Here is a 24,484-nt window from a genome sequence, read left to right on the forward strand (position 1 = left end):
TTATTCTTTTTGTCTTACATGAATTAATAAATACTCTTGAAACTTCAGTTTTAATTTTTAGTACCATAAACATTGAAAGATTTGACCTAAATAAACAAAAAATTGTCTGCAGTTCTCAATAAGTTTTAAGAACAGCTGGTCTAATGGTACAGAATAGAGGACACAGTAACCAATCCACAAAACTACAACTATCTTATATTTAATAAAGGGGCTAAAAGCATGCAATGGAGGAAGGATAGCATCTTCAACAAATGGTGCTGGGAAAACTGGAAATCCATTTGCATCAAAATGAAACTGAATCCCTTTCTCTCGCCATGCACAAAAGTTAACTCAAAATGGATCAAGGAGCTTGATATTAAATCAGAGACATGGCGTCTGATAGAAGAAAAAGTTGGCTATGATCTACATACTGTGGGGTCGGGCTCCAAATTCCTCAATAGGACACCCATAGCGCAAGAGTTAACAACTAGAATCAACAAATGGGACTTACTCAAACTAAAAAGTTTTTTCTCAGCAAAAGAAACAAGAGGTAAACAGGGAGCCTACATCCTGGGAACAAATCTTTACTCCACACACTTCAGATAGAGCCCTAATATCCAGAGTATACAAAGAACTCAAAAAATTAGACAATAACAAATAACCCAATCAACAAATGGGCCAAGGACCTGAACAGACACTTCTCAGAGGAGGACATACAGTCAATCAACAAGTACATGAAAAAATGCTCACCATCTCTAGCAGTCAGAGAAATGCAAATCAAAACCACCCTAAGATACCATCTCACTCCAGTAAGATTGGCAGCCATTATGAAGTCCAACAACAACAAGTGCTGGAGAGGATGCGGGGAAAAGGGTACACTTGTACATTGTTGGTGGGACTGCAAATTGGTGCAGCCAATTTGGAAAGCAGTATGGAGATTTCTTGGAAAGCTGGGAATGGAATCACCATTTGACCCAGCTATTTCCCTACTCGGTCTATTCCCTAAAGACCTAATAAGAGCATGCTATAGAGACACTGCTACATCGATGTTCATAGCAGCACAATTCACGATAGCAAGATTGTGGAACCAACCTAGACGCCCTTCAATAGATGAATGGATAAAAAAAAATGTGGCATTTATACACAATGGAGTATTACTCTGCATTAAAAAATGACAAAATCATAGAATTTGGAGGGAAATGGATGGCATTAGAGCAGATTATGCTAAGTGAAGCTAGCCAATCCTTAAAAACAAATGCCAAATGACTTCTTTGATATAAGGGGAGTAACCAAGGACAGGGTAGGGACGAAGAGCTTGAGATGAAGATTAACATTAAACAGGGATGAGAGGTGGGAGGGAAAGGGAGTGAGAAGGGAAATCGCATGGAAATGGAAGGTGATCCTCAGGGTTTTACAAAATTACATATAAGAGGAAATGAGGGGTAAGAGAAGAATAATACAAGTGGAAGAAATGATTTACAGTAGAGGGGGTAGAGAGAGAAAAGGGGAGGGAATACATCAGTCACTAGAATGGCAATATGTAAATCAATGGAAGTGTAACTGATGTGATACAGCAATCTGTATATGGGGTAAAAATGGGAGTTCATAACCCACTTGAACCAAACTGTGAAATATGATATATTAAGAACTATGTAATGTTTTGAACGACCAACAATAAAAAAAAAAAAAAGAACAGCTGGTCTGCAATATGGAATTCCATATTCCTCCGAGACTCTGACAACATTTTTAATAAAAAGCTGTTAAATCTATATACTTCCATATGTATATATTATACACACAGAGAAAAATACATGGGCAGATGATTGGTTAGCAGATGTTCTTTTGTGTAGGGTGATTCTGCCATCCTGATATAACCAGAAATAATATTGCTCTTTCCACAGCTTCGATGCAGTGAAAGATTACATCCAGGCCTACTTGTCCCTGTTAGAGAAGAAGGCGTTCATCACTGAAGACAAGACCGAACTGTACATGCTCTTCATCAACTGCCTGGAGGTAAGCCGGCCGCTGCTTCGTTGCTCTGCTTCTGCAAACTGTCTGAACCATGTGGTCTACTCAGTGGCAGAGTTTCTGAAAACTGACAGGATGTAGCTTTACTCAGTGTGATTAACAGATGTTTCTTTCCCACGTGGAAAAAGAAAAAAGTTTCAAAGACATTGCTCTGTCCTTAGTGTCACACACACATCAGGAGCTGTTTGGTGACATTTCTGTCACTGTCATACACCACTCTGGTGGCATGTGAGATCTCCACCTAGCCTGTAAAGCTGTCCAACGTTTGCACGGCGGTGAAATCCCCTAAGGATGTGTTTCTTGAAGGTGTCCTGTTGTTAAGCAGTACGTAACTATTGACAGTCGTGCGCACGTTTGTGTAAAGCAGAAGGAACCGCAGCCTAGATGACTCTGCCACAGGGTTAGCCAGGGTTGTCCCCAGCTGGTGAGGTCATGAACCCTTTTTATTTTTATTTTCTTCATATTTGTATTCCTTCATGTGCCTCAATGTGGCATCAGAAGCAGATGAAGGAAGTCAGCTGACTTCTGTTAAACTAGGCTTCCGAGAATTACAGGACTATGAAACAAAGCCACTCTTCTAAACATCATTAACACATGTGGGTTTATTCTTTTTATCTTAAATTGTACATTTTTTTCCTTTACAGGTTTGCTTTTTCCAATTGTTTTCTATGATCCAAAAAATTTATACTCCGCTCTACAATGGCGGTCTTTATCTTCCCTTTAATTCTCCCAGCAATTTCAGAAGGTCAGAGACTTGCCTATTAAAAAGCATAATATTCTTTTCTTTCTTGTTCTCTGTTCTTCAGGATTCAATTCAGGAGAAGACCAGTGCTTACTGCACACAGAGTGAACTCCAGTGCCTGAGGGAGGAAGGCCGTTTCCTCCAGACCTGCTCCTCGGGGAGACGAGGCCAAGGACCTGCCACTGCGGCGTCTGTTGAGTACCTGCAGGAGGTGGCCAGGACCCGCCTGTGTCTTGACAGGGCTTCTGACCTCCTCTTGGAGCTTCAGGAGGGCTCAGGCAGGTCTTCCCTACCTGGGAGAAGTTGGCTCTGCCTGGAGAAGTTGGACAGTTCCTTAGGGTCTTGCTGACCCTTACCGTGTTCCCCTCTCCTGGGTGTGTTTTACTGAGTTCCCTAGAAGCAGGGCCTCAGTCCCCAGTCCCTGACCAGTTTTGTCCTTGCATTCTCAGAGCTGGCTGAGGAACAGCAGTGCTACCTGCGGCACGTCGAGCAGTTCTGCACCCGAGCGGGGAACGACTGGCACCGTGTGTACCTGGTCCGGAGGCTCGCGAGCCTGCGTGGGATGGAGTTTGTGCAGAGCCTCTCCAGGCAGGGCCGTCAGTGCCAGTGGGTGTTTCCCACGGGAGTCATTGCACAGCAGGTGAGGGCACGACCCTGGCAGAGCGGGCAAGCTTCGGGCACCACTCCCCACCCTGCCCCACCTCCCAGTCCTCACGACAGGAGGGCACTGGCAGGCATCTATCTGGTCCTTGGTCTCTGCTTCAACGTGGGTTTAGGCCATGTACTGGAGAGCAAAGATAGGCGTGGACACGTATCGGTGCTCACTTACAAGTGTTTCTGGTTTCTCATTCACCTGCAGCTTACCCAGGCTTCACTTCTAATTGAATTAGACGAGAGAAAGTGAATGAGTATTTTTTAATATTTGCTTCCAGCAAATTATAAGGAGATTCAGCTTAGAGGCGGTGTCTTGTGCTCTCTGCCAGGCAGAGGCCGGTGAGAATTGAGAGACAATTGCCATGGGTTTGACTTTCAGGCTTCTCAGCTCCTAGTGCTCAGAAATTGGTAAATTCTTACTGTCCTGGGGGTCACAAAATGGCACTGAAACTCCAGACATTTGTTGTTGTTGTTGTAGTTGTAGATGAACAGAATGCCTTTATTTTTGTTTTTTCTTGATTTTTATGTGGTGCTGAGGATCAAACCCAGTGCCTCACGCATGCTAGGCAAGCACTTTGCCACTGAGCTGCAGCCCCAGTCCTCTAGGCATTTTTAGCATGACCACGTGGGACTCAGGATGACATGTTTTTGTCACCTCGCTTGGTATGGTGCTATATATACAAAAAGCAAGCAGTTCCAGGGTTAGCCTCCCTCCTTCCCGAGCTCTCCGTCCCTGTGAAGGCCGTGCTCCTGAAGACCCCAGGAGTGTCCTGCGCAGGCCCCACAGGGTGACCCAGCTCAGCTGCCTCTAGCCTCCAGTGGTGCCTCGTGCCTTGAGTTGCCTGTGGAGAAGGGTTCTTACAGAACATCCCACCCCATTCCACTGTGACTAACCCCCTGCTCTTGGGCTGCAGAAGGACCACACGGGCCAGATGGACCGATACCTGGTGCATGGGGATGAATACAAGGCACTTCGTGACGCAGTGGGCAAAGCCATGCTCAAGGGCAAGGCCGCCAGCCTCGAGGCTGCTCTGACGGTAGGATGGCATGCAGCTTCCCTTGCTGCCAGGGGACCCTTGTGCCCCATCTTCTCTGGTTATGTTCAAGGATGCAGGTGTGATGGAGAGGGCCTCTGAACAGCCCCTAGAATCACACTGCATGCCAGGAGGCATATGCCCATGGCCTGCATGGTGCACTGGCCAGCGTGGGGGAGCTAATGGCTGGAACAGTAGTGCAGCAGCAACTGAGCTGGGCTCATACATTTGCTGCACCTGCCAAGGCCATCAGCCACTTCCTTTTTATTTGTTTATGTGCATTATCTCTTTAAGACCTTGCTGAGAAATAATTTTCTACAGGATTATTGTGAGTGAAAGATGTCAGCACTATTAGCCAAATCCATAGCTATGTAGATTCACAATCCATGTATATGCTTATGTGTCTATTCTGATATTAATACAGGGTTTTAGGATTCTGGTCTTTTTCTTAGTATTTTTAGTTGTAGATGGACACAATACCTTTATTTTTTCATTTTTTTTTATGTGGTGCTCTCCACCAAGCCCCAGGATTGTCACCTTTAACTTATTCGGGTCTTGCTTCCTTTTTGAGTCACTCTTTATCCTGGCCTTGTGCTGGGAATAGAAAATCCTGTCTCTTCTCGGGAAACATTGCTAAGATCAGTGAGGTAGCTGGAGAACAGGTGCCGACTTCTGTTCCTCCAGCGAGGCTGCCTGATTAACCTGAGCATGCCTCATGGACGCACAGCCCCAGGCGTGTGTGTGTGGAGGCCCTGGTGCATGGCCTTGGGAAGGCTGCTCCAGGTAGTGCTGTGGAGCTTCTGAATGCTCGCTCCACATCCCGCCCGCAGGTCTGCAGGAGCCCTGGAGCTCGACAGGTGGTCTACCTGCTGCTGGTGCTGTACCAAGAAGTGGCTGCTCTCCACTGCTCCCGCAACAAGGACCTCCACCCTAAGCCAGAGGTGAGTGACATGCTGGAGCTTGCACTTAGTCTCATGATTGGGAGGGACTTTCTGAGCACAGTAAAAGTCACAACTTTTATTTGTATCTAGGATAATAGGAAGTATGACCTCCGAAACTTCCTTTATAGGACAGAGGGTGTACCCTTATTATGTGGAAGAACTATTTTCTGTTTAATCCAAAGCTTATAGACTCAGGAACATTATATAATGTTTACCAAAACAGAGTATTGAAATCTGTATTCAAGGGCTGGGGATGTGGCTCAGGTGGTAGCGCACTCGTCTGGCATGCGTGCGGCCCGGGTTCGATCCTCAGCACCACATACCAACAAAGATGTTGTGTCCGTCGAGAACTAAGAAATAAATATTAAAAAAAAAAAAAAGAAATCTGTACTCAAGAATGTGGTTATTTTGTTTCTATATGAACATTCTCTTTTTTGTTCTTGTTTAATTTTTATGAGTTATTAACGGACCTTTATTCATTTATTTGTTTTATATGTGGTGCTGAGAATTAAACTCAGTACCTCACACATGCTAGGCAAGCACGCTACCACTGAGCCACAACCCCAGCCTTGAACTTTCTCTTTCCTGATTAATTTACCCCTCCTTTGGTGATCATTTAACTATATTTACCTTGATATTTGATAAGTACTCAATATTGAAATGTGTGACTTTCAAAGAAAAAACCCTGAATTCACGCAGTGCTCTTCTTTGACATACCCTAATGTGAAAAACGTCTTTCGAGCCAGCAGTGCGAGGCTGTGAGCCGGTTCATTGAAGACAGCAGGGTCCTGTCTGCTCCGGGGGTCAGGCCTTTCGCAGCATCCCTCGTGGACAACACTCTGCCCTTGCTGAGCACGGACCCTGGTGTCGAGAGCCTTGAAGGAACAGTGACAGAAATGGCTATTCATGCTGCAGCTGTCCTTCTGTGTGGACAGAGCGAAGTCTTGGCGCCTTTGAGGAACTTGGCCTTCTCCCCGGCCAGCATGGCGGTAAGCAGCCCTGTGAAACTTCAGTGGTTTGTCATGTTGGGAGATCCAGCCAACATGACAACATGAGATGTGGCCATGGGAACCGTCAAACCTGTCCATCTTCTAGATTCTCTGCACTGTTGCCCCACTTGGTTCTTCAGCACAGTGCTGGTGCCATGGCTGTCATTTCACATGAAGTTGCTGAACGTCCTCTGTAAACAGCTCTCGAGCTGAGTAGAAACTTCCTCACTGTGTGCCTCTTCCTGTTAGCAGCCACAGCCAACACGCCCGCTTAGGAGGGCAATTTCTGCTCTTGGTCTTTCAGAATGCTTTTCTCCCAACGATGCCTGAAGACCTGCTAGCTCAAGCCCAGAAGTGGAGGGGTCTGGAAGGCGTCCGCTGGTACAGTGAGTACTGGTGTCTGAAGGGGTCACGCTTTGCAGCTTGTAAGAGCATCCTTTGATCATGCCAGACCTGGGATTGGTCCTGGGCTTCATAGGCTTCTGCTGAAGGCCCAAGTCACCTGCCTCCTCCTGCCTTTGGCAATTGGCAGAGCCATGTGGCTTGAGAGCCACATAGTTTGCTGGCTAGATGACGTTTTCCTGCGTAGTCATGGGACAAAACCTTTGGGCTGCATTGTCGCTCTCCAGAAAATGTCATTTGGGAGAATGGAGATCTGGGGACCATTCTGAGGCTCATTCAAAAGCAGTCATAAACCAGGTTTTTTTTTTTTTTTTTTTTTTTTTTTTTTTTTTTTTTTTTTTTAAGAGAGAGAGAGAATTTTTAATATTTATTTTTTAGTTCTCGGCGGACACAACATCTTTGTTGGTATGTGGTGCTGAGGATCGAACCCGGGCCGCACGCACGCCAGGCGAGTGCGCTGCCGCTTGAGCCACATCCCCAGCCCCCAATAACTAGTTTTTAAAATTGTTATAAAACATGGTTTTGCCAACCAAAAAAAAAAAGAAAACATCCAAGGGAATAGAAAGTTACAAAACACTGTCCCCTCTGCCACCAGGTAGCCCTGGTGTGTGAATCTCACCTCTCTGCTGTGTAAAGCCAAGGTCAGACACGTTTCACTGGCGGCACGTATTCAGTTAACTCCAGGAACATGTCTAGTAACTTAACTGCCGGCATGGCTCAAGGGTTCTGGTGAGGAGCTCAGGACGTAGGCTGTGGGTCCTTTGGTCAGGGTCAGAGAGGAGGGCAGCAGTTTCCCCTTCCCACAGGTCGTTTGGTGGAGGCTCACTAGTTAACATGTGTCCTGTTGTCCTTTGAACAGGTTGTCCCAACGGTCATCCGTGCTCTGTTGGAGAGGTGAGTCTTCGTATTTGGGGATGGCTCAAAATGTGCATTCTCATCCGAAGTGGAAGGGTGCAGAGAATAAGTGTCTTGATCTTCTGGGAGATACAGGCTCATTCTGGGGGCTGCTCATGGTGTTCCAACTAAGCATCTAAATGGCACTGTGGACAGTATTCTTTACTGCAGGTCTTTATTGGATTGTAGGATATTTAGCAGCATGCCTGACCTCGGCTCACTGGGTACCAGTAGCAGCACTTCCTGGACCAGTGAATCTACAGGCGCTGCCCAAGTCCCTGGGATACAATGGTGCTGCTGGCTGGGAGCCCCACTCCCTCCCTGGCCCTGCCACACAGACCTTCAGCTGGATCACTAGCCAGAAAGGAAGTGTGGGCTAGACACCAGAGGACAGGAATGATTCAGGGGCGTGAGTGATGAGCCCTGGGGGAAGAGTGGATGCTGCTCTTCCAGGACTCTAGGGCGTCTCTGGGCTGCTGGACTGGATTCAAGTGTGCTGCTCCATAAAGTGAACTGGAGACACTTCACCCTCCTGAACCTACTCACTTCCTTGTTGTGAAGTGAGATAGGAACAGGTTCCAGGACCTCTCTGTTCTGAGAGCCTGCAGCGAAGGTCTGCTGTGGTTGTGGTTCACATGTGGCGGGGTACCCTGTGACTTGGAAACATGGGCCCTTGGTAGAGGCAGATCTTTTTTTTTTTTTTTTTAAGAGAGAGAAAGAGAGGAAATTTTTTTTGTTTAATATTTATTTTTTATAAAAACATCTTTATTTTATTCTTACGTGGTGCTGAGGATCGCACCTGGCCCTAGCGCGCTTGCCTGGCCCCGCGCATGCCAGGCGAGCGCGCTACCGCTTGAGCCATATCCCCAGCCCCGGTAGGGGCAGATCTTGTGGTTAGGTGTTTGGGTTCTTTCCAGTGGATGAGGAGGTCTGTCCATTTAGATAGCGAAGCTCTGGAGGCTGGTGTGCAAGATGTAGGGAGAGAGAGGTGGTGAGTATGAGGAATGGGAGACCGGGTTGTGCACACTTGTCACTCTACTTGGGAGGAAAAACTGTCATGCTGATTATTTTTAAATAAAGCCACCTTTGCCGCTGGATTGCACACTTGGTGAAGTGCCCGCCCTGTCGCCAGGCTCCTGTTCCTCCTTGACACACATACGCACAGATGCAGTCCCAGCAGCACAGGCCACCTCCTGTGCAGGGTGGCTTCTATGCATGCCATGATGCTCACTGTGGGTCCCCTCTCTGTCCCAGTGTGGCTTCTATGCATGCCATGATGCTCACTGTGGGTCCCCTCTCTGTCCCAGTGTGGCTTCTATGCATGCCATGATGCTCACTGTGGGTCCCCTCTCTGTCCCAGTGTGGCTTCTATGCATGCCATGATGCTCACTGTGGGTCCCCTCTGTCCCAGTGTGGCATGCCGATGGAGCAGGGCTCCTGTGTTGACTGCGGTGCTCTCATCGGAGGTATCGACCACAGACCTCACGCCGGCTTCCTGAGCATGAGGTATGTGGGCTCAGCTTCCCTCCTCGGAGGCTGGGGCTCTGGGCTGTCCACTGCTGCACCTCTGCGCCCTGGTTGTGCTGGGGGGTCACATCAAGCACACCTGCAGTCACTTTGGGTTTTTGCAGTCACTTTGGGTTTTTGGCTTTTTTTTTTTGCTTTGTTTTCAGTGCTAGGGACGGGACCTGTGGCCTCATGTGCCAGGCAAGTGCTCTAAAACTGAGCTACTCCCCAGCCCTGTTTTTCTTTTTTTCTTTTTTTTAATTTGAGAAAAGTAAAAGATACATGTAATCAGTCTTATCAAGTACATCCATCCCTCCCTATCTTTTCTGTGGGGACTATTCCCAGGACACTGCCCTCCACATCTACTCAGTTCCAGATGATCAGACCCTTTATATGTCGTGGCACAGCACTTGTATGTGACCTACAAATATCGTCCCATAGACTTTTTTTTTTTTTGGTACCCAGGTCTTAACCACTGAGCCACATCCCCAGCCTTATATATATATATATTTTTTTTTTTTTTAAATTTATTTTTTAGTTATAGGTGGTCACAATATCTTTATTTAATTTTTATGTGGTACTAGGAATCAAATCCACTCTCACATATGGTAGGCGAGCGCTTTACCTCTGAGCCACAGCCCCAGTCCCTTTTTTATATTTTATTTAGAGACAGGGTCTCACTAAGTTGCTTACGGCCTTGCTATGTTGCTGAGGCTGGGTTTGAACTGTGATCCTCCAAAGATGCTGGAATTACACGTGTGCACCACTGTGCCCGGCTTACTATAGACTTCTAAAATATTATCTCTAGGTTACTTATTATACCTCAAGCCAAGTGAATGCTATGTAAATACTCATTTATAATATTTTATAGAAAATAAGAAGAATAAAAGTTACTATTCAGTATAGACATAGTTATTTCTGCAAAATTTTGATTCACAGTTGGTTGAATCCACAGATACGGACAGCCCACTGTACCAGACTCAGAAGCCATATAAAATTCTGACCTTCAGCTAGGCAGTGGTACAAGCCTATAATTGCAGCTACTTTGGAGGCTGAGACAGGAAGATCAAAAGTTTGAACACAGCTGGGGACTTTTGTGAGACCCTGTCTCAAAAATAAAAATATAGGGCTAGGGAAACAGCTCAGTTGGTAGAGTGCCTGCCTCACACGCACAAGGCCCTGGGTTCCATCCTGGCCTCCATCCTGACAGCCTGCACTAATGGCCACTTCGTGCAGCTACTTAACACTGGGAATGTGTAGGGTTTGGCCAGCCAGCCAGCCAGCCAGCCAGATGGGTCTAAAGAGAGAAAGACTTGGAGGCAGGTGGTCTAGGCGGGTAGCATATCTAGTATTTCTTTAAAACTAGAAACCTAGGGGTTGGTATAGCTCAGTTGGTAGGGTGATTTCCTAGCATGCACAAGGCCCTGGGTTCAATCCCCAGCACTGAAAAAAAAAAAAAAAAAAAAAAACTGGAAATATGGTGGTGCACACCTGTATCCCAGTGGCTAAGGCAGGAGGATCAAAAATTCAAAGCAGCCTCAGCAACTCAGTGAGGCCCTGTCTCAAAAAATAAAAAAGTGGGTGTTAACAATGTGGTTCAGTGGTTGAGCCCCTGGGTTCCATCCCGAGTACCAAAAACAAAAAACAAACAAAACAAACTGGGAACCTGGTTGTAAGATGCGCGGCCCCTGCAGCTGAGGAGAAGCAGATGTCTCTAGCCTTCACTGCCTTCTCTTATCCTCTCCAGAGCCAACACAGACAGAACCAGGACTGGCCATGTGCTGGGCCACCCGCAACACAGAGGTGTCGTAGTGGTGTCTGACCGAGAGCTGTCCCCCGTGGTCTTCATCCTCATCCGGCTACTCACTCATTTGGCTATGCTTTTGGGAGCCACCCAAAGTCCCAAGGTACAGGACGCTACCACCAGACTCTGAGGTGCCATGGGAAGAGCCAGCTGCCCTTGCATCAGTCCATTGTCTGCCAAGTCCTAGCCCCTGGGGGTTTTACCTAGTCCACGAGTGGTCCAAGAGTTACAGACCCTACTTTTTCCACTGCGGCCTCGATGGAGTAGGACAACTACTCATCAGATTATGGAAACTCCACTTCATTTTGTAATTTTCAAAATCTGTTTTATTTAACTGACACACAGCATGTTAGTGGGGTACAGTGTGACATCTTAGCATGTGTATAATAGGATGTAACATTCAGATCATAAAGTCTACTTGGAGTGCACAGCTCTGTCCTCGGCCCACAGCTGGGCATGGTAGGGCAGGGGACCCCGTTGCCTGTGACCTCATGGTGGCTGCAGGAGGTACAAGGCAGTGTTCCCCGCCACACCCCGATGACATCAGTCAGCAGTCTCTCACTGCACTCACCTGCCTTCCGTCCCCTGATGCCTGCGTCATGTTGAGAGCACCCTGGCCTCACCTAGAAACCACCCTTTCCCAGTGGGTGGTGTTCACCTCTGCCTGGTCCTTGCCCCCACAGGCCCTGATAAACATCATCAAGCCTCCAGTGAGGGACCCAAAAGGATTCCTGCAGCAGCACATCCAGAGAGACTTGAAGCAGTTAACAAAGACACTGGGGAAGAGTGCCGACGAGACCACCCACGTGGTCCACCTCATCCTGCGCTGCCTTCTCAAAGAGCAGTGCTCACTCCCTGGCCAGAGTAAGCAAGGGACAGGGCTGGGCACCACTCCCAGGAGGCCAGGCTCCCTTGGCTCCTGCTGAGTGGTGACAGGAGTGGAAGTGAGCTATCTACTCTTCTTGCAGGGGCTGGAGGGCACCGCACTCCTCCACACACCCCCTGCCTAACTGAGGCCTGCAGCACAGACACCTGGTGCATGTGCACACAGCCTTAACCTGTGCCCTGGGATCATGTTGCACCCCAGCAAGTGACACGTGTCCCACTTCTGCTTTCCCAAAGATGTCACACTTGTACCCTGACCTAGTATATTCACATCTACAATTTGTAACATGAACAAAAGGAGGCTACAAACACTGTTTGCCCGACTAACTCTTCTAAACATTTATATCCATGCCCAAAGCAAAGGTTTGCAAGGGGACTTTGTAAGTGGTTATCGGGGTGGCATTAGGAGGGATTTCAGTTTGTTGCTTACCTGCAAAAATCATGATGACCACTGTAGAACAATGTTATTTAAAAGCCTACAGATAATTACAATTGCAATAACGTTCCTACAGCCAGAGAATCTGTTCCTCTTCAGGGTGTCTTTGCCAGAAAACAGCATTAGTGTGCAGTTCCCACCTTAGCGAGACCAACTTTGCCGAGTGCCTCTGTTGTGGTGTGGTTTCTGTAGCACACGGACCCGGGAGCCCTAACCTGCTGCCAGCTCACGGGACCACCTCTGCCTACGGGCCTGGGGGCAGCAGTGAGCTGGCTGTGTGTGGCTGTCAAGTTCTCGTCCTGTCCTCAGCCATTTGTTTGGAATGACTTTAAGACCACAGCTGTAGGGACCTGGGGACTCAGCTCAGTTGGTAGAGTTCTTGCCTCGTATGCACAAAGCCCTTGGTTCAATCCCCAGCACCACAAAAAAAAAAAAAAAAAAAAGATTAAAAAAACCACAGCTATGGCCTGGAGGGTTGCCAGAGACTACAGCATCTTCACAAGGTCTGGAGGCTGGTGTTGGCAGTACCTGGTTAACTTAAGGAAGGAAGACTATCTCTATTAATGTCATTCAGTGCTTACTGTATGGAGATTGCTGTTTTTTGTTTGTTGGGTAACAGACATTTTTGTTTTCTTTGTAGGGCATTTAAATTTTGATGCAGAATTGTCAACCAAAGAACGGAGAAACAATTGGGAAAAACATGTTGCATCTCTTCTTCTACCTGAACTGGAGGTAAAGGGGCAAGTGGTGACCAATCCTTAGCTCTGTCCAGGAGGGTCCCATTTGTCTGAGCACTGTTGGCCCATTGTCCTCTGGAGGGCCATCAGAGGCCTTACCTGGAGTCACTTCTCCTGCTGTCCCCAGGTGTCCCTCCTGTACTGGTCATAAGTCAGGCCAAGGATTATCAGGAGTTCTCAGAGGGCAGGCAGCAGCCTGCTCTCCACTGCTTTTTACAGCAGGTTGTGAAAGTAAGAGGCCGAGACCCTCCAGAAATGCACGGGCACTCTGGATTCATGAGCGCTCCGCTGAGAACATCAGAGCCGACTATCTACAGCAGGACAGGGAAGTCAGGAAGGGAAGGGTGGTGAAATACAGGCCCTAGAGTCCTGCTCTGTTTAGGAACAAGGAACCCCTGAATCACAGTGAAAGAGAGCAAAAGTGAGCATCTGGGGTGCAGAGGCAGACTCCTGCAGAGCCACTGTGGCGTCCGCTCGGCTTTCTGGGTCAGTGCCCCACTTGCAGAATGCTGTGTTATTTCTTTACCCAGCATATAGACAGGACCCTGCTGACTGTGAGCACGCTCATCAGCCAGGATGAACGTGTCAGCTCCAACCCCGTGGCCAAAATCATATATGGTGACCCAGCGAACTTCCTGCCCCGACTGCCCCAGAAAAATGTGGTTCATTGCTCAAAGATTTGGAGCTGCAGGAAGAAGATCACAGTCGAGTACCTCCAGCACGTTGTGGAGCAGAAGAACGGCAAGGAGGTGGTGCCCGTGCTCTGGCAGTTCCTGCAGAAGGTGTGTCCACCTCACAGTCTGCCTCCTTTACCTGCTAGACTTCTCCTGAGGACCAGGAGGCTGTGACTGGGTTCAGAGTCATCACCATTCCTACAGGCAGAACCCTGACCTTCCCATCAGCAATGTGATTCTGAATGCAGGGCCTGTAGCGTGAGTCTCAGGGAGAGCGCGGAGGTCTAAAGACACATCAGCTGAAGTCACAGGTGGAATATGCACAAGTGGGCTTAGTGGTGCTCTGTAAGGAACTTAAAGACCAGGAGGGACCACCCTGGTCACTCAGCTCTGACACCTTGTCTTCATCCCCAGAAGTTGAGCAGATGGTCACCAGCAAGTGCCTGCTCAACCAGGGGCCTCCCTGTGCCCTGCAGGCAGGAGGCCGTGTGCCGCATGATCTAGAGTTATACTGCCAGGCTCAGAAGTGGTCCCCAGCTTTCGCACACTTGAGCTCTCCTGGGCCACAGCAGATGTTCTCACCTCCTCCCTTATGGACTGTCATTACCATAGCTGACAGAGAGCAGAATGATTTGGAAAGGTCTGGTGCTAGTATTGTGATCTCTTATCAAGACACAGTTTCATTTCACTGAGGATGCTGGATCCTGGCTCTTCAGAACAAAACCCAGCGACCACTGCCTGGGGTCTTGGTGTTTCCTTCCAGCAGCCTCACACCCAACAATGGGCCTAGGAGGCAAATTTCTTTTTATTTTTCCCTAATTATTTACTTTTATTAATTAATTAGTTGTACACATTAATGGAATTGTGATATTTCCATGTATGCATATAGCATGTACTGATCTCGCCTGTGTCTGGCTTGTTTCACTTAACAACAGAACGTCCTCTAGTTCTATCCATTTTGCTGAAAATGACAGGACTTCATTCTTCATACAGCTGAATTATTTTCAGCTATTATGTATAAACCACATCTTCTTTATCCATTCATCTGCTGATGGGCTTCAGGGAGATTCCATGTCTTAGCTATTGTGAATGGTGTCACGTAAACATAGTGTGTAGTACCTCTTTGATAGGCTGACTTCCTTTGGAGTGGGCTATCTGGATCACATGGTAAACCTTTTTTTAGTTTAAGAAACCTCCATACTGTTCTCCATTATGAGGTACTAATTTACATTGCCACCGGGAGTATATTAGAGTTCTTTTTTCTCTTTATCTTTGCGTACATTTGTTATTTTATGTTTTTGGGCTCATTTATTTTGGCGGGTTGGGGAATAGTGGTGACTGAACCAGGACCTTGGGCATGCTAGGCAAGCAACGCTCTGTACTGAGCTACAGCCCCATCCCCAGCCCTCCACACTTTTTTAAATATCTTTTTTTTTTAATATTTATTTTTTAGTTCTCGGCGGACACAACATCTTTGTTGGTATGTGGTGCTGAGGATCGAACCCGGGCCGCACGCACGCCAGGCGAGCGCGCTACCGCTTGAGCCACATCCCCAGCCCCTCCACACTTTTTAGTTGTAGATGGACACAATATTTTTAGTTGTAGATGAACACAATATTTATTTATTTTTCTGTGGTGCTGAGGATCAAACCCAGTGCCTCACATATGCGAGGCAAGTGCTCACTAACTGAGCTTACAGCCCCAGCCCTTGTTTTTTTAAAGACAGAGTCTCACTAAGTTGCCCAGACTGGACTAGAACTTGCTGAGGCTAGCCTCAAACTTGTGATCCTCCTGCCTTAGCCTCCAGAGTAGCTGGGATCACAGGTGTGTGCCACCACATCTATCTTCTTTTTATAAGAGCCATTCTAATTGTGGTGGGATGGCATCTCTTTGTGGTTTTGATTTGCATTTCCCTGATGGCTATTGATATTTGAATATTTTTTCATATATTTGTTAACCACTTTTATTTTTTATTTTGAGAAGTGTCTACTCAGATCATCTGCTCATCTTAAAATGTATTACTTTGATTTTTTTTTCAGTCATATATTCTGGGTATTTACCTGCTGTCAGGTGAATAGTTGGCAGCTATTTCTCACATTCTATAGGCTGTCTCTGTTCCGTTGGGTGTTTTCTTTGGTGTGAGACTTAAATTTTGATGTAATTGTTTTGCTCTTACTTTCCGTGGTTTGGGGGTTCTATCCAGGAAGCCATCACCTGTGCCGATGTCTTGGAATGTCCCTCTATTTTTCTGCTGGTGGCTTCAGAGGTCAGGTCTGACATCTGGGTCTTTGGTCATCTAGAGCTGATTTCTGTGCAGACGGAGAGACGGGGACTTGGTCCTGTCACCCTACAACCCTGAGTGCAGGGCATGTTCGCTGTATCAAAGGCCCGCTCTTCGTACTTGGCCCTTTTCCCATTTGCAGGGTGTGATTGTGTAAAACAATCCACTGACCAGATTAAACCACTCAGGCCCCAGCCTGCCCCCAGTCTGCAAGCCCATGTCGTTTCTCAGTTACATAGAGGAAGTGTCACTGAGCCACCTTCCCTTCTCCAGGAGGCACAACTGAGACTGGTGAAATTCCTGCCTGAGATTTTGGCCCTGCAAAGGGATCTGGTGAAACAATTCCAGAATGTTCCAGAAGATGAATACAGTACCATCGGGAGTTTTATTAGCAGTCACAGTTCAGGTATGACTGCTGTCTACTCCAACAAGATAAGGAACATCCATGTTTGGTGGTACAAAAGGATCATTCAGGTTGGGGCAGAAGGGTGGGGCTTAGGTCCTAAGCTAGAGTGTGAGGTAAAAAGGATGCCAAATCCCAGAGACATACTGAGAGCTGCTGCTGTGGCTGGAAACATCCCCCCCCTCACACACACACACACACACACACACCCCTTCTCACATAACCTCAAACGTGAAATGCAGGTGTGCTGCTAATTGTGGGTAGGTGCAGGGTCAGGTTCTCGGGAGCACGCCTTGTGGTCTGACCCTGGCCAGGGCACTGTTTCTAACGGGGACCTTACCAAGTGTCTTGCTCAATAGATGGGCTGAGGCAGCTGTTCCACAACAGGATCACCATCTTCCTGTCCACGTGGAATGCACTGAGGCAATCACTGGAGACCAACGGTAAGTGTCCTCCTCCACCTGGTTCTGCCAGCACCCTGCTGTATGCCTGGCAATGCAACCTGTGGACAGAGGTGCTGAGCTACGTGAACCAGCCTCTAACCTAACCCTCAGTCCTCTGGAATCTATAAATATGGAATCAGAAAGGACTTGAGACCACTGAAAACTTAACGGTCAGGGTCCAGCTCTATGGAGGCAGCTGTCCACACTGCCTTCCTCCTACCCTACCTCCAGGCTGTGACCCAAATGCCTAAAGCAGAATCCCTCTGCTTAGAAATGACCCTGTCTTTTAAAGGTGAAATCAAGTTACCCAAAGAGTACTGCAGCTCCGACTTGGATTTGGACACAGATTTTGAGGTCGTCCTGCCCCGGCGTCAGGGCCTGGGTCTCTGCTCAACTGCATTAGTCAGCTACTTGATTAACCTACACAATGAAATCATCCACACAGTGGAGAAGTTCTCCAAGGAAAACAACAGGTACTGCGCATCCCACCACCCCTGCCACCAAGCCTGGTTGCAGACTCCAGCCAGCAATAGCTCCCGTCCCCAGTCCCTCTCAGCTTTCCTCCACAAAGCCCAGTGTTTGCACATGGTTTTCACTTGCTCACACTATGAGGGCAGGAGCAGGAGCACATGCCCCATACCTGCCCCGGACACCAAGGGACATCTTCTGTCCCCCAGCTATTCCGTGGATGCCTCTGAGGTCACTGACCTGCATGTCGTCAGCTACGAAGTGGAGCGGGACCTGATTCCACTGATTCTCTCCAACTGCCAATACCAAGTGGAACAAGGCGGGAAGACCTCACAGGAGTTCGACCTGGAGAAGATCCAGCAGCAGATTAGCAGCCGCTTCCTCCAGGGCAAGCCCCTGCTAACCCTCAAGGTAGGCTGGGCGCTCTGCAATGATTGGCTTGTCAGGCATGAACAGTCCTTGTGGGTTTCAGGGAGAACAGACGGAGGGGACACCTAAGGTCTCCTCTGCGTCATCTCCCCCACTGGTGGTCTGCAGTCCCTAGCTCTCTTCCACATCCCCATCTGCACATGTCCCCAGGGCAGCCTCAAGTCTCGGTGGACTGGGTGTCCACCACAGTTAATGGCACCACCCAGAAGACCTGTCATTGCTGCCGTCCCTTCAGTTCACATGCAGCCCGTGCCCAGGAACCACCACCATGCCTTCCCCACACCCTTGTCCTGTAACTGCCACTGCCGTGGCTTCAGTTCAGAGCACTCCGCCTTCAGTCCAGCTGCCCAGTGCTCCCTGCAGCACCATGCTATGTGGACAGTGCTACATGGGCTCTAGCGCACTCCCCTGGCTGGCACAGAAAGCCCTGTCACCTGGCCCCAGACCAACCTTCGAGCTGTCTCCACCCCCTGCCTCACTTGCTGCTTCAAACCCGTGACCTGCCTCTTGACTCCCTGAACATGGTAGCACTTCCACACTATCCCTGTCTGTGGCCGCACTCACCCTTTCAGGTCCAGTCAGGTGTCATACTCCGATTATTTATTCCCTCATTGCCCGCAATCAGTTGTTGGAGTCCAAAGCCATTTTTAATTCATCCTGATAGTGGCTACCTTGTGCACGGTCTCTGCTCAGTGTTGCTGGAGAGCTCACCAATGTGCACATTCCCATTCCTGTTCCTCCAACACTCTTGGGCTCTTGTGGTCCTCAGACACACTGATCTACAGGGCAATATCTGCATGGCCGCTGTAGCCAGCCTGGACTTCTTACACTACTGTGTCCAAAGAGTGTGGCTTAAACAGAGCATTAGGAGGCAGCAAAGCTACATGCCTCGCCCAGGAATATACTGTCTGCCTTGGTCCTTCCTCTGAGTCACTGCTGAAGAACACATCTGCCATTACATGGAAGCCTCCACTATGAATTTAATTTCCAAAAGCTGTTTTTCTTTCTCACCTCAGGGGATACCCACGCTGGTGTACAGACATGACTGGAACTTCGAACATCTCTTCATGGGCATCAAGAACAAAATGGCACAGGTGGTCATGATAAGCCCTCACCTGCAGGGTGGTTCCATCCACATACATAAGGACAGTCTGGTCCCATCCTGGTGTCCACTGTGAGCACCAGGCTCTCTGGCTCCCAAAGGACCCCAGGGGCTCCAGAAGAGAGGCAAGCAGGTGGCAAGCAGATCATAATACTTTCTGACGCCTTGGGGGTTGTTGTCTTGATGATGTCCTGACCAGGGTGCCACAGATCGAGAACTCAATTTCTCCTGCTCCTTAGGTTCTGCTGTCAACAGATGGAGAGGCTATTGGGCCTCTCCATGTCCTCACGGGGCCTTTGGAGGATTCAGCTAGCTCAGGCCTGTTCCTACACACAGTCTGTACACTGGCACACTCGGCAAGCACAGGGATCAGCTCTTACCACAAGTGCTGGACAGTTGGCCTGCCTGTGCCGGCAGCTCAGACTTAGGCTCTTACCAAGTAGGAGAAGCAATAGCCTGACCCGAGCCTCTGTCCTGCTTTTGGTTTCAGAGCCCCCTCCCCAGCTCGGCCATAGGTGCCATCAGTGGACAACTGCAGTCCTACAGCGATGCCTGTGAAGCCCTGTCTGTTGTAGAGGTCACTCTGGGCTTTCTAGGTACAGCTGGTGGGGATCCAAATATGCATCTGAACGCGTACGTCCAAGATATCCTTCGGATGGGTGATCAAACGACTCCAGTTTTAGAGGTGGGTCCTGTGTGGCTTTCAAGGAGAATCAGCATCACCTCGCCTTAGTTTCCTGCGAGAATGCCACCACGCAGGGAGCACCCATGTAGACACCCCTGGAAAGGGGTAGTCAGGAACCCCCATCCCCAGTCAGTCTACAGAGTAGTAGTGCCAGGAGAGGCAGGGATGCTCAGTGCTGACCACCTACTAGAGCAGGATGCACAGGGGACTAAGGACATTGGCTGCCTGCTCACTGTGTGATGCTGAGACACGAGTTGCTACAGGAAGGGGAGACTCTTAGATATTTGGAAGACGAAACAGGTAGAGGTGGCCTCATGACAGGAAATGGGCAAAACAGGGAGAAATGCCCTGGGTAGCACCAAGGGAGTCTGCGTGCCTTCACCTCCTACTCAAGACTCTCTTCCTCTTCCAGGCCTTAAGCAGGGGTCAGTTAAAACACGCTATTGCCCTCTGGCAGTTCCTCTCTGCTCATAAGTCGGAACAGCTGCTGCGACTTAAGAAAGTGAGTCTGCCCTGCCTCTGCCCAGATGGAGGGAGCCACACCCTCATCCCAGGCTCTGATGTTGTGCTTGTTCACCTTCTTTAGGATCCTTTCCGGGAAATCAGTTCTGTGTTCAAAGCCGACCTCAGCCCAGAAAGTGCTAAGCTCCTCAGCACCTTCCTGAATCACACAGACCTGGATGCTTTCCTCCTGGAGCTCCATGAAATGATGGTGTTGAAACTAAGGAACACCCAGACCCGGGACAGCTTCAACCCCGAGTGGAGGTACGGTGTGCACCCTGCCAGCCAGCAGGTGTGCAGAACGCCTGCCCCTCCCATTGACACGATGGTAGTTCTGTCTTACACGGGACCCTCCGTCTACTGTTCTCCATCACAAGAGCAACTAGGGGCTGGCTTCTTTGGTTTTAATCTTTTGGGGACTTTAAAAAAATAACTAAAAAATCATTTATTCTTATTATAACAAGTATACTTAACTATGTCAAAGAGATGCATTTTAGATTAGGAAGAAAAAGCCACAACAATGTATGAAGTCTAAAAATACCCAAAATTATCTAAAATTTTACATTTTTGTCAATCTAATGGCCAAAAAATGATATCTTGCTTTCATTTGTGTTTCCCTACCTACTTGTGTGGCTGGCACATTTTAAAATTTATCACCATTTTTTAATCATTGTCTGAATTATCTTTTGGTAGCTTTTGGTTACTGGGCAGGGCAGTTGATCTCTTTCTTTTTTATCATTTGGTACCAGGGATTAAATCCATGGGCACTTAACCACTGCGCTGTATCCCCAGCTTTTTATTTTTCATATTGAGACAGGGCCTCTATTGCTGAGGCTAGCATCAAATCTATAATCCTCCTGCCTCAATCTAACCAACTGCTAGGATCACAGGCATATGCCACCACACCTGACCAGCTTATCTCTCTTTTTTTTGAGGCGCATCATTTTGATGACATTCTAAAGTTCAGAGTAACGGGCCAGAGGGGCCTCTGGGCTCAGCAGCGGTGAAGAAGGAGGGTCCCAAGTCTACCCTAAGGCAGGACACTGCAAGAAGGCACTCATGAGGGGGCTTCAAGCCCCTCTGATACTTCTTCATATAAAATCGGGGTGGGGAAGCCCCAAGAGTAAGGGAGGCAAAGAGACCATCCCTCCTGGCCCATGAGTAAAAGAGACAAGGAGCGGGGGGTTGGGTACTGGGAGCAGGAAACTTGCTAAGTCAGTGGCCTGCCCCCACCCACACACACCCCACCACACTTTCTAGCCCCTCTCTAAAATATGCAGTGGGGCCCTGAGGAGAGGGAGCCCTCATGTTCAAACCCCCAATTCTCCCACCTAGCTGGTACGAAGTTGATAATTGCCACTCTGGGTGATATAATAAATCCAGGGCAGGGCCTGGTAACCCCTTTTCTCAATGATCTTCATGTAATGGACCTTGATGAGTTTCTCTTTCTTAATGGTTTGTAAAAGCTCTTTGTATAGAACAGATTAATCTTTGATCCACACATGGTCTAGAAGTCAAATCTGATGGAGGAGTTTTTCATAAAGCCTTGTGGGGCTGGGTTCAGTGATACATGCCCATAATCCCGCGGCTTGGGAGGATGAATCAGGAAGATCATGAGTTCACAGCCAGCCTCAGCAACTTTGTAAAGCCCTAAGCCACTCAGAGACCTTGTCTCAAAATAAGATATAAAAAAGGGTTGGGGTTGTGGCTCAGATGGTAAGGCACCCCTGGGTGCAATCCCCAGTATGAAAAAGAAAACAGAAAAAGCCACCATGGGGACATACTCTGGAGGCCCTCCTTATCGCATCCTGGGGTGCTAAAGCAGCCTTACACTTTCTCCTGCTACCTTTATAGTTCTGTCTCGCATGTCTGTTTCGTTAGTTCACTTTTAATGTGTGGTGTGAGGCAGGCATTTCACTTGACTAGTTTTCTGGATGGATAGTCAGGCTACCCTGGCCGTGTGCCCTCGGGCCATATGGCACATGCCTGTGTACAACAGAGCTCCCCTTTCTAGAGAATCTGCCATGGGAGGGAATGCATGCCTTTTCTGAATGGCAAAGCCCCATTTCTGATGCAGCCAGACAGGCCCGTCAGGGGAGTGCCTGAAGTGGCCCAGCTGGACATCCTTGAGGAAGCTAAGCCTTGAACTCCAGGTCCAGCTCAGGAACCTGACAGCTGGCTGACTTTAAGCTGACCCTCAGGGTTTCTAGTCTTAGTTAGCACTTCAGACCTGTCAATGCCTGGAAATAGTGGTAGCTGGTGGGCTCCTGAAGCTCTAAACGCTCTCTTTTTTTCCTGACTTTGCAGCCTGAGGGACACTCTGGTGAGTTACATGGAAACTAAAGACAGTGACGTTCTTCCGGAAGTGGAATCCCAGTTCCCAGAAGAGATCCTGCTGTCTAGCTGCGTGTCTGTGTGGAAAGCAGCAGCTGCACGGAAACAGGACCGGCAAGCAAGATAGGACTGTCCACTCTGTTTCTGAATACACTGCAGACACGGCTCCCTCCCCTCTGGGGGCACCTGGGAGGAAAGTGTTGGCACAGCACTGAAGTCAAGGCCAGCATGTAGTGTGCCAGCTTACAGCTTTTTTGAAAGCCAAGCCATTTCTGGAACACATGCAGATTCCAGAATTCTCGTCTTATATATGAATACTGTTCAGTAAGTGGTGAGGATGGCAATTATTTGGAAATGGAAATCACCTGCCACCCTGTGCATTTGAAGAACAGAAACGAAGGGGCACACCAGCAGAGACCTGTGTCGGGCCTGCAGCCTCTTCCTCCCACTGCCACACAGGCAGAACACAGGCATGTTGGTCTTTTTTCTTCTCTATTCTATTCTGCACACATAGAAGAGAATCTGTTTTTCTTTTCTCTTCCAGTCCCTGAAATTCTGCATACTGTGCCCATATTTCTTGGGTTCTAAGATGTGAAAAAAGCACCACATTCATCTTCTCACTAACACAAGGAAAGCCAGGGTGTCCTCACTTGCCTTAAGACCACATGAACAAACACCAACCAGAGTCACTGCCAGATTCCAAAAGGTCAGAGCCAACAAATCTGTGACGAGCATGGGATTCAGGACATTGCTAGGGTTTCGGTTTCCCCATGAATAAAATTGAGTCTACTGTCAGTCAGAGCTCCTACTGGTTTTTGTATCTTGAGCTTATAAATGAAGTTCATCAGAGGCAGCTCCTGGTGATGCCGTGGGGAGGTTTTGGCTGAGGGTGTTGTACTATGTAAGCATGCAGTCTTGGTGCCAGGTCAGCTTCCCTGAGTATGTGAATTCCCAGTCCTTTCTTTGTGTCTCCACTGCACCATAAAAACTGAGCCTCAGAGAGAGTACAAAACCAGTTCCGTTCCTGAAAAAGGGAAAATACTTGCCCTGATCTTGTGCTGCCTTTTTCATTGTAAGTTTTGTCTCCTTTTGAAACCTCTGGATGAATTCCTGTTCCTCACAGCTCAGGGCCCATTTGCAATGGGATCAGGATACCAGCCATCCACACCTTGGAGGCCCTGACTTTCATGTACATTCCAGATAAGTTAGGGATCCAATCAGGCCTATACTTTTGAGCTACAGAAATGCAAGAGGGGTGAAGGGCACAGCTCAGTAGTGCTTGCCCCACGTTCACAAAGCACCTCCCTGTGCACACCTGCAAAGGCAGGCATAGAAGCAACTGCAGTTCCTCTCCATGAATGAGCCCCCAGCATCTGCAGAAGGAAGTGCAGTGATGGACCTTGGGTAGTAGCTGCTTTCACAGAACACGTGCTTGCATTTAGTGAGTTGTGAACATTCCACTTCCCCTCCCACCACATCCCTGCCTAGCAGAACCAGAGCACTTGGCCTTGGGTGCCTGGAGGTCAGGGTGTAGCTTGCCAGGGCCAGCAGGTCCTCACTGCTACACCTTCACAGACAGAATCAGGTGTCAAGTCCTTGATGTGAAGACCCTTTTTCTCCCTTTGACCTGGGCATTTTTTTCTGTTATGTTTTATTTTAGATGCTATGCTTTCAAAGCCTTAACTGTCATATCTAGTATGATTTATACAAAAATACACTGGAGCAGAGGCAAAAGTAAATTTCATTATACTTGTAATGCTTTTTTAATAAACTTGATTTCTGTTGCTAAAGGATCCCTCTCTTGGGCTGGGGATGTGGCTCAAGCTGTAGCGCGCTCGCCTAGCATGCATGCGGCCCGGGTTCGATCCTCAGCACCACATACAAACAAAGATGTCGTGTCTGCCAAAAACTAAAAAAGGATCCCTCTCTTTGTGGGCCACGCTACTGTGTACAGCATGTAGGCTGTGGGAATGGTTGTGGGTTTTTGTGGAAATGTCCTTGCAGAAGTATTTGTGAAGCAGTCAGTTCAGAACAGAAGGCCACTCTAGAAGATAGTAAACTTCCTCTGGACAGAATAACAGCAGAACAGCATGTTCACAGTAGAAAAACCTTAAGCCTCATCCGGGGAGTGGA

At 48.3% G+C, this 24,484-nt stretch overlaps 1 protein-coding gene across 4 annotated transcripts in view; it reads left to right on the forward strand.

Annotated features, from left to right (window-relative positions):
* RNF213 (ring finger protein 213) overlaps positions 1 to 24,261 on the forward strand; it is a 93,810-nt gene extending 69,549 nt beyond the window's left edge. For 3 of the 4 annotated variants that reach the window (XM_081272388.1, XM_081272390.1, XM_081272391.1), the window contains 22 exons: positions 1,881 to 1,992; positions 2,814 to 3,027; positions 3,199 to 3,389; positions 4,318 to 4,440; positions 5,268 to 5,378; positions 6,125 to 6,367; positions 6,672 to 6,753; positions 7,629 to 7,663; positions 9,075 to 9,169; positions 10,917 to 11,076; positions 11,657 to 11,837; positions 12,935 to 13,026; positions 13,562 to 13,813; positions 16,260 to 16,392; positions 16,749 to 16,832; positions 17,125 to 17,305; positions 17,510 to 17,711; positions 18,746 to 18,823; positions 19,322 to 19,516; positions 19,929 to 20,018; positions 20,103 to 20,281; positions 22,325 to 24,261. In XM_081272388.1, the coding sequence (XP_081128514.1) occupies positions 1,881 to 1,992; positions 2,814 to 3,027; positions 3,199 to 3,389; positions 4,318 to 4,440; positions 5,268 to 5,378; positions 6,125 to 6,367; positions 6,672 to 6,753; positions 7,629 to 7,663; positions 9,075 to 9,169; positions 10,917 to 11,076; positions 11,657 to 11,837; positions 12,935 to 13,026; positions 13,562 to 13,813; positions 16,260 to 16,392; positions 16,749 to 16,832; positions 17,125 to 17,305; positions 17,510 to 17,711; positions 18,746 to 18,823; positions 19,322 to 19,516; positions 19,929 to 20,018; positions 20,103 to 20,281; positions 22,325 to 22,478 (3,187 nt within the window). In that variant the 3' untranslated portion in view covers positions 22,479 to 24,261. The remainder of the gene's footprint in view (positions 1 to 1,880; positions 1,993 to 2,813; positions 3,028 to 3,198; positions 3,390 to 4,317; positions 4,441 to 5,267; positions 5,379 to 6,124; positions 6,368 to 6,671; positions 6,754 to 7,628; positions 7,664 to 9,074; positions 9,170 to 10,916; positions 11,077 to 11,656; positions 11,838 to 12,934; positions 13,027 to 13,561; positions 13,814 to 16,259; positions 16,393 to 16,748; positions 16,833 to 17,124; positions 17,306 to 17,509; positions 17,712 to 18,745; positions 18,824 to 19,321; positions 19,517 to 19,928; positions 20,019 to 20,102; positions 20,282 to 22,324) is intronic. The other variant, XM_081272389.1, reaches the window with a different exon arrangement.
* The last annotated feature ends 223 nt before the right edge of the window (positions 24,262 to 24,484 follow it).

The sequence above is a fragment of the Spermophilus citellus genome (assembly GCF_964194105.1).
Source record: "Spermophilus citellus genome assembly, chromosome: 17".
Lineage (NCBI taxonomy): Eukaryota > Metazoa > Chordata > Mammalia > Rodentia > Sciuridae > Spermophilus > Spermophilus citellus.